This window comes from Orycteropus afer, unplaced genomic scaffold (genome assembly GCF_000298275.1).
Source record: "Orycteropus afer afer isolate SDZICR_OR568_19922 unplaced genomic scaffold, OryAfe1.0 scaffold00114, whole genome shotgun sequence".
Classification (NCBI taxonomy): domain Eukaryota; kingdom Metazoa; phylum Chordata; class Mammalia; order Tubulidentata; family Orycteropodidae; genus Orycteropus; species Orycteropus afer.
In genome coordinates, this window is record NW_006921701.1 from 8,844,018 (window position 1) to 8,853,924 (window position 9,907).

General features: G+C 37.7%; 1 protein-coding gene across 1 annotated transcript in view; it reads left to right on the forward strand.

Annotated features, from left to right (window-relative positions):
• SEC22A (SEC22 homolog A, vesicle trafficking protein) overlaps positions 1-9,907 on the forward strand; it is a 136,156-nt gene that overhangs the window by 65,228 nt on the left and 61,021 nt on the right. The window contains exon 4 of the mRNA XM_007943915.2: positions 3,411-3,526. Within this exon, the coding sequence (XP_007942106.1) occupies positions 3,411-3,526 (116 nt within the window). The remainder of the gene's footprint in view (positions 1-3,410; positions 3,527-9,907) is intronic.

Consider the following 9,907-nt stretch of genomic DNA (forward strand, 5'->3'; position numbering starts at 1 on the left):
TAGATGTCTATAAGGCCAAGTTGGTGGATTGTATTGTTTATCTCTTATGCATCTTTGTTGAGTTTCTTTCCAGTTCTGTCTTTCAATGAAAGTGGTGTACTAAAATTCTTGGCTTAGTATTTTGGACTGTACTAATTTGCTTTGAAGGAGCTCTTGGTATCACAGTGACAGAGGCATCTGACTGCTAACCAGGAGGTTGGCGGTTCAAATCCACCAGCCACTCTGCAGAAACAAGACTGGATAATCTACTTCCGTAAAGATTTACCACCTTGGAAACCCAGTGGGGTTTCTATGAGTCAGAATCGACTCGATGGCAGTGGGTTTGGTTTTTTTAATTTGCTTTGACCTCTCTTTCCAATCTTATTTCTCTTCTGCACTTCACAAACATCAATTTGAGCCAAATAAAACAGCTAGCAAAGACCAGTAGCAAAATAGTTAAGAATATGAATTTTAGAGTCAGGCTACCTGGATTTAAATCCCAGTTCATTTACTTACTTTGTGACATTGGGCAAATTACTTGATTTCCCTAAACCTTAGCATCTTCATTTAAAAAAACAGGATAATGATAGTGCCTACTGCATTGGGTTGTTGAAAGGATAAAATGAGATCATGTATGTAAATTACTAAGCATGAGAGTAGCCACTGTTAGGAGGAGTAGAGGTTGTAGTAGTTGTCCATGCTGTTGATATTTCCCTCTATGGTTTTCATGTGCATGCTCATGCTCTTCTCTCTGCATGGAATGCAGTTATTGACATTTGTTCTTGTGTGACTCAAAACAGTCTGATCTTCTTGTGCATAAGGTTGCCATTAGTTGAGGCACACCTCATTGGCAGCTAACAACAACCAATTTTATCCTTTTTAAAGATCTGGTTCTTTGATCACCTTCCTCCTAATTGGCATTTTTCTTCAGAGATCCTAAGCTTTTTTAGTTTGGAGTGCTTATAACTTTCATATGTGTGTCTTTCTGCCAATCTTCCTTTAGAAGAAGAGAAATGCTTTGAGGATAGATTGTGTAATTCTTTTTCTTTTTTTAAATTTTTGTATCTTCTAAAGCATAGCATGTTACCCAGAATCTCCCAAAAATACTTGCTGGATGCATTTATTAATTTACTATAATCATTAGCTCTTTGGTTCCAAGGGATTTACTCTGACTTCTTTAGGTACTTTTGTAATCTCCATAAATCATTGGTATATTTTGAGAAAAATTAAATTTTGTTATGAATATGCTCTAATTGGGTTGAAAGAGACTAAGGAAAAGCCATTATAGCAGAAGATAATTTTTAAAAAATGGTCTATGTGGCCCAGCTTTGGGTTCAGCAAATTTTTTTTTCTACGCTACCTCTCATTTGTTACTGTTCCAAATACATGCTGCACCTAATGCTGCCTAGCATGGTGCCACATTCAAGTGTGCAATTAGCGTTTGTGGATAACAACACATCTAACATTTGTTTTACTGAAATAAAAAACACCATCTATAACTTAATACAGTAAAATGTGTTTAAATATATCTAGTATAGTTTGTTAAAATGAGAAATTGGCCTTAAGTAGTGCCACCCTCTTATGTTATACGCAGATGAAGTTTTCTCTTGCTAACCATCCTCAGAATGCAAGCCACAGGTCCTGGCAAGGGGGTGAGGAGAGGAATAGGGGGAGCTCCACTTCAGAATTTCTTTCCCACAGTGATTTGGCACAGCTCCAACCTATCCTTCACACACAATGCATCCCTCATCTGTAGGCTTTTCATTTGCTTTTTATGCCTTTGAAAATATTTTTGGTCATTTTCAATTAGTTAATTTATAAATAGTATACTGTCATTCTAAAGAGATTGCTCTGAGGCCAAAGGCAAGTGTTGCAAACTTAATAAATATTTCATTTATATAGTTGTGTTAGTCATTTCTTAAATAGATACTCATCAACACATTAGTGTGGTAATTTTTTCTGATTAAGAAATGGCCATAGTTTACTTGACCATAAAAAGGCTAAGGTTTTTAGTTATAATGCCAAATATTATTTGGGATTTTTTAAGCAGTAAACTGGTTTTATATACTTTTAAAGTGTGATTTATATAATCTATTCCATTTTCAGATGGTTTTCTGCTTAAGGTCCATATTAAAGATTTCTTTCTTTTCTTTTTTTTCAAGAAGTCTCTTGCTCACTACTGAGATGAAATGTAAAACATGACTAATTGATAGACCAATTGGGTAGAATTTTAAATTGTGCGATTTGTTCTCTACTGATATAAAACTTAATATTAATACTTTACAATCACATTTAATTTTCCATTTTCATGGTAAAATTTCAAGGAAATTGATTATGAGACCAAAGAGTGAGTTGGACATAGGAAATTTAAAATGTTATCCCATATTAACATTTTCTGCTGAACTTGAGGAATGAATACTTTTTTGTATGTGATCTGTGGGGTTTTGTCTCTCTATGAACTGTTTAGGGAAGCTTTTCTGCTGTAATGGTTGAATATAAGTAGCTAAGATTTAAGCTCTTTCTTATATTAGCGTTCTACCTCATTAACTTCATTGTTAGTACTTTTACACTTCAGTGATTTAAATAAAATGATCTAAATGTGATTTGTTGTCCTCTCTTTTCCAGTCTCTCCCTTTTGCCATCTAGATGATTATGTACTTAGTCTTGTGTTTTCATTTAGACTCCACTGTTAATTCTATTAAGAGCAAGATGATGATGAAGGAAGCCTATTGTATAACTGAGTATCTTATACTGGGAAGCCCTTAAAAATAAGATAATGAGTTTGTAAAGATCAGATGATCACTTTTTTCAATTGGTGTTTTATTGTTTTTTACTTTCGAGTGGTCTTCAGAGGACCAATAACTTCATAACTTTAAGACTTTATTCTACTGGGGAGTTTAGATTGGTGGTTATCTATGAGTTTCCTCATATACACAGTAGTATATATAGCCTTGGAACCCAAATAAGGAAGAATTTTGCTTAAAAGCAAGTTATGTTTGTCCTTAAAAATGTTTTCTAAGCATTTTTTTTTAAAAAAAGTAGAAACAATGCAGTGAATTTCCAGGCAAAGTCACCTTTGCAGATATTTGCACCTAGCTGCAAATAGTTTAGACAGTAAGGTTTTTTCCTACATGATTTCTGCCAGATGTGAACATTCCTCAGCAGTATATATCCCAAGTACAAGTTAGATGTCTTTGTTAAAAATGTAGAGAAAATGGAGTTAATATAACTTGAATTTAGGGCAGTAAGGCTTTTGTGTTATCTAGTGTTTTTCTTTTTTAAAATATTTAATTATTAACAAATATTGTTAAATAATTTTTGAAAATTAACCTAAGTTTGAGCCATTTAAATTATGCAGTGAATCTGTTTTGTATAAATTTAAGTACAAGAGAAATTGGTGTTCATTTCTAAACCCTTCTTTTATTTTCCAGCTCATCAGCGACTGGAACCTGCAACTCTGTCAGGGATTGTGGCATTTATCCTTAGCCTTCTATGTGCAGCTCTGAATTTAATTCGAGGTTTTCATGCCATAGAGAGTCTCCTGCAGGTACTGTGCCATTGTTGTAATTTCGCATGAATACACTTACTTGCTACACAGTTGCTTTGAATTGGATTGGGTATTGGTACAACCTACTGTCTATGCTCAAGTTATTTGTTCTTTATACCTATCCTAATCTCCCTTTCCTCCAGAAGCACTGATTTCTAGTTGGCTTCCTTAACATCTGCTTTGCAAGAGGAGGCACTGCTTATAGGCACTCTGGGGACCATCTCAGACCTTACAGTTGAATTGGGGAGGCAGAAGTCCATGCATAACTGCAAAGTACACAGAGTTCAGAAGAGGAGAGATTAGTGTGTCAAGATAGGAAGAAGGCTTTGTGGAGAAGGAGGTATATTAGTTTTCTAGGATTCCTATTACCAAGTACCACAAACCAGATGGCTTATAGAAACAGAAACTTATTCTCTCATAGTTCTGGGGCAGGAAGTACAAAATCAGAGTGTTGGCCATGTTGATTCTTTCTGAGAGTGAATCCGTTCCATGACTAGCTTCTGGTGATGGCTGGCAATCCTGGGTATTCCTTGGTTTATGGATATGTCACTCCGGTGTCTGCTCCATCTTCACATGGTAGTCTTCCCACTGTGTCTGTATCTGTGTTTGTTCTCCTCTTTTATGGGACCCCACTTATATTGAATTGGGACTACCCTGCTCCAGTATAACTTCATGTTTTCTTAACTGATAAAATCTTCAAAGACCCTATTTCCAAATGAGTTCATATTCGCAGATACCAGGGATTAAGATTTCACCATATCTTTTTTTTGGGTGACACAATTCAGACAATAACAGGAGGTGAGCTGGACCTGAAAGAAAGTAGACAGAGATAAATAGAGGGATAGAGAGGGCATGCGTGGGCTGTGTTTTTGCTTACTTGTGTGTAGTCCTGCTTAGTTATCGGCTCCTTTTTGCCGGTAGCCTTTTTAAAAAACCTAAGCCACTCATTTCTTCAGATATTGCCAACTGTTTTTGTTTTCCAGTAGATTTTCTTATTTTTGTTCTTAAACCGGATTTTCTTTCAGAAGCTATAACCATGAGAATACCTTTTTCTCTTACACTTTCTTTAAACTTTTTGAAACTTCTTTCTTAAAGTCTAGCACATTTCAGACTACACAGCTTTCCTTTCCTGTATTGCTACTCACTTTCTCTGAAGGTTCTTTACATTCCACATTGTGAATCAGTTGGTCTTTTTTTTTTTTCCCCTATCAACTTTAAGCTCAAAATACAGTGCTACTACTTGGCATTTATCGAATTATCAAAACCCTCCCAGCATACCTTATATTCTGTTTCAAAATTGCAATTAGATTGAGGAATACTTAGAGAATGCCGTTCTGTCAGCAGAAAGAGTTCAATTTTGAGCCAGTTACATCATCTGCCAAAAAGAAACAAAGGTAATTTGGAGACTGCTGATTAAAAAGCTAATAAATAAGATATTCTTTTGCCTTTCTTTAAAAACAAAACTTGCTGTGGTGGAAAGAACTGTAGTATAAGGCTATGAAAAGTTGATTTTTTTTTTTTTTCAATCAAAGAGGGTTCTGGCCCCAGCTCAGATAATGATTAGCTTTGTGACCTTAGCTAGGTCACCTTACTTTTTGATCCTCATTTTCATTCCTTGTAAAATGAATGAGAAGATAGATTTGATGAGTATTTCTAAAAGTATGGTATACATTTCCAGATGATTTTAATTAGTACAGAATTGAACATTTTTAATTTTAGTACTGGTATACTTTATGTAATACGTAACATCTATATTTGGCATCTATTCATGATAGAGATATAAAATTTTCCTTTTGAAATAAATCAATTTTAATAAAAGTCAACTTAAAGAAATTTATTACGTAATGATATATATAAATACTATTTAGAGTTGCCAAAAATTGTGAAGGTGGCACTTTATAGTTAAAATTATATGGTTAAAAAAAAATAGAGCAAAGGTTTTACAGAGTTGTACCATCCCTGACTCAAGAGACAGTACATAAGTTGTGGAATCTGGGGCTTAGACCACATTACAATTAGTTAAAATTCAAACAAATCTGTTGTCACAAAACCTTTTATTTTTATTTATTTATTTAATTTTTATTGTGATTTGGGTGAAAGTTTACAGAGCAAATTCATTTTCCATACAGCAGTGACAGCAGCAATGACGTTGCCTGCAATTCTCCACATTGTAACAGCTCTCTTCCCACTTCTTCCCCATAGTTAACCTCTTCCCTGTGTCCTTCCTTCTCATACACTCCTGCCCCCTGAACTGTCTCCCTGTGCAAACACTGCCCTTCTGTTCTCCCATGATTGATTGCTCCAAGGAGTGTATCTACCTGATATAAATGTTCACCCCATATGCCTGTCTGTTGTTTGTCTGGAAGCCACAGGAGTAAGTTCAATTCCAGACCTTAAGGGTGGCTAGGGGCCATAGTCTCAGGGGTCTCACCGGGCTCTATTGGACCAGCAAAACTGGTCTTTTTTTTTATGATTTTGAGTTTTTTTCCACATTGTTCTCCCACTCTATACAGGATCTTCTGCACCAATCCCCCACCAAGTGATTGACAGTGATAGTTAGGCACCATTTAGTTCTTCTGGTCTCCTGGTTATATAGGCTGAAGATCACATGGTCTACCAGTCCCTTGGACTAATTATTTCTATGCATCTTTATTTTTCTTTGTTCTTCTTTGCTCTGGACCAGGAGAAACCCATTGTTGTATCTAGATGGCCACTTGCAAGCTTTTAAGTTCCCAGTCACTGCTCACCAGAGTAGGATGTGGAACAATGTTTTTGTGTAGTATGTTATGTAAATTGAGCTTGAAGTCCCCTGCAACCATAGTCCCAAGCCCACAGGTCCAATTACTTGCTCCCTCTGGGTAGCTGGCTATGGCTAAAAAGCCACCTCAGCCTTGCCTCTTGTCAGCTCTACTATACACCTGGGCATTCTTACAGTTCATTCAAATATGCATGTAAAAACATTGTCTGCTAACCCTACACGTGGGCAAACTACCCCACCTCACAAAACCTTGTAAAGGAAACAATGATGTTTGTGTCCTTGGCCAGTCTTGCGGCACTCAGATATCCAATCATTCCTTTTCTTTCTCCCTCTTCTGATTCACAACTTCAAAACTAAGGAAAATAATTTAAACTATAGTTTTTCATGCTGTTGAGCTGCACACCTGGCCAAAACCTGCCTTGATTCCTAAATGTCCTGTGTTCTCCTTCTGATCATTAAGATTTTGCCTAATTGCAGTTGATAGAATTTTCATTTCAGAAGAACAGCGATCTGAATAAACTACTTTGAATGTGTAAATTGGGAGCTCTGGTAGCATAGTGCCTAAGGCACTTGACTGCTAACCAGAAGTCTAGCAGTTCAAACCCACCAGCCACTCCTTGGAAGGAAGGTTGGGCAATCTACTTCCGTAATGATATTTCCTTGACCCCAAGGAGGGGTCACTGTGAGTCGGATCTGACTCGATGGCAGTGAGGAATGTGTAAAATTAGTGATAACTGAGATCTCTCAGCCTGAAGCACAGCATCGCAGACCAGTATCCCTTAAGAACACTGCTGATATTCTTGTTAGATGCCATCGAGTTAGTTCCAGCTCTTAATGGCCGCATATACAGCAGAATGAAGCAGTGCTGGGTCCTGCGTCATCCTTACAATCATTGCCGTATTTGAACCCATTGTTGTAGCCACTGTTTCATACATCTCATTGAGTGTCTTCCTCATTTTTGCTGACTCTCCACTTTACAAAACATGACTGGACCCCCTTGATAACATGGCCGAAGTGTGTGAGATCAAGTCTCGCCATCTCGCTTCCAAGGCACGTTCTGGCTGTACTTCTTCCAAGGCAGATTTATTCATTCTTCTGGCAGTCCATGATACCAGGAAGCAGAGCTTGTGGTATTCAGTATTCTTCATCAACATCATAATTCAAAGGCATCATTTCTTCGGTCTTGCTCATTGATCGTCCAACTTTCCCACATATGAGGTGTGGTGGTTATGTTTGTGTGTCAACTTAGCTGGGCCTGGTTGAGTGGCTGGGCAGCTGGTGGTAGTTATTTCCCATAATGAGACTGGCAGTCAACTCCATGGTGGGATCTATCACAAACAGCTGATGTGATCTGCTTCCTGTATATAAGGAGAAGCCTTGGGAATGGTCTCTAGTTTATGGCACACTTGGACCCTGCGTGTAGCTGTGTCATTGCTCAGCAGCCTGCTATGCTCTGCCGACCTTGGGACTTACAGTGGACTTAAGTTAATGGCCTGCCGTGTGGTTTGGTTACATTGGGATTGTGCCTTTTTTACTTGTCAACCTTGGGGCTTCTCAGCCTCAGCAGCCAGCAGCTGTCTGAGTAAAGAAAAACCTCTAGCTCCAGTGGGCCAGGAGCAGGAGGCAGAGCTGGACCCCAAGGTTAAGGGGCTTTCACCCAGCTCCTAGAGTCTGGCACTGTGAACTTGAACTTAAAGCCTCCAAATTGTAAGAATAGACTCCTGTTTGTTAAGGCCATCCCATTTGTGGTGTATTTCCTGTCAGAGTGTCACTAGGTAACCAGAACACAAGGTGATTAAAAATACCATGACTTAGGTCATGCATGCCTTTGCTCAAAGTGATGTCTTTGCTTTTCAACACTTCACAGAGGTCTTTTGCAGCAGATTTGTCCAATGCAATCTGTCGTTTGATTTCTTGACTGCTGCTCCCATGGGCGTTAATTGTGGATTCAAGTAAAATGAAATCCTTGAAAACTTCAGTCTTTTCTCCGTTTATCATGATGTTGCTTATTGGTCCAGTTGTGAGGATTTTTGTTTTCTTTGTCTTGAGCTATAATCCATACTGAAGCCTGTAGTCTTTCAATTTCGTCAATAAGTGGTTCGAGTCCTCTTCATTTTCAGCAATGAAGGTTGTGTCATCTGTGCATATCTCAGGTTGTTAATGAGCCTTCTTCCCATCTTGATGCCACATTCTTCTTCATATCATCCCGCTTCTCATATTACTTGATCAGCATACAGATTTAATAAGTATGGTGAAAGGATACAGTCCTGATGTACACCTTTCTTGATTTTAAGGCATGCAGTAACCCCTTTTTCTGTTTAAACAACTGCCTCTTAATCTATGTATAGGTTCCACATGAGTATAGTTAAGCATTCTGGAATTCTCATTCTTCACAATGTTATCCATAATTTGTTATGATCCACACAGTTGAATGCCTTTATATAGTTAATAAAGCACAAGTGAACATGTTTCTGATATTCTCTTCTTACAGCTAGGATCCATCTGACATCAGCAGTGATATCCTTCATTCCACGTCCTCGTCTGAATCCAGATTGAATATCTGGCAGCTTCCTGTCACAATGTACTGCTGCAACTATTTTTGAATTATCTTCAGCAAAATTTTACTTGTGTGTGATATTAATGATGTTGTTGTTGTTGTTATGTGCCCTCGAGTCAAACCCAACTCATAGCGACCCCTCCTTGGGTTTCCGAGGCAGTATCACTACGGAAGTAGAATTGCCCAACCTTCCTTCCGAGGAGTGGCTGGTGGGTTTGAACCGCCAGCCATCTGGTTAGCAGGCAAGTGTCTTAGCCACTATGCTACCAGAGCTCCCGATATTAATGATATTGTTGGATAATTTCCACATTCTGTGGGATAACCTTTCTTTGGAATGGGCACAATGGATCTCAGATTTTAAAACATCTCATTGGGTATTTCATCAATTCCTGGAGCCTTAGTTTTCCCCAGTGACTTCAGTGCAAGTTGGACTTCTTTCTTCAGTTTATTGGTTCTTAATCATATGCTACTTCCTAAAATGGTTGAATGTCAACCAGTTATTTTTGGTAAAATGACTCTGTATATACTTCCATCTTCTTTTGGTGTTTCCTGCATTGTTCAATATTTTGTCCTTAAAATGCAAACCAAACTCACTGATTTCAAATCAGTTACAGCTCATTGCTGTTGGGTTTACAAGGCTGTAAATATTTATGGAAGTAGACTGCTTCATCTTTCTCTGTGGAGCAGTTGGTGGGTTCAAACCATCAGCCTTTTGGTTAGCAGCCAAATACCTTAACCACTGCACCACCAGAGCTCTTTATTTTGTCTTTAGAATCCTCAGTATTATAACTTGGGGCTTAAATTTTTTCTTCAGTTCTTTCAGCTTGAGAAATGCCAAGTGTGTTCTTCCCTTTTGGTTTTCTAAGACCAGATCTTTGCATATTTTAATACTTTACTTTGTCTTCTCAAGCCATCCTTTGAAATCTTCTGCTTCAGCTCTCTTCATAATTTTTTCCACTTGCTTTCATATATGTTCAAGAGCAAGCTTTAGAGTCTTTTCTGACATTCATTTTGGTGTGTTGTTTTAATGCATTTTATTGAAATATAATTTATATACAGTGAAATA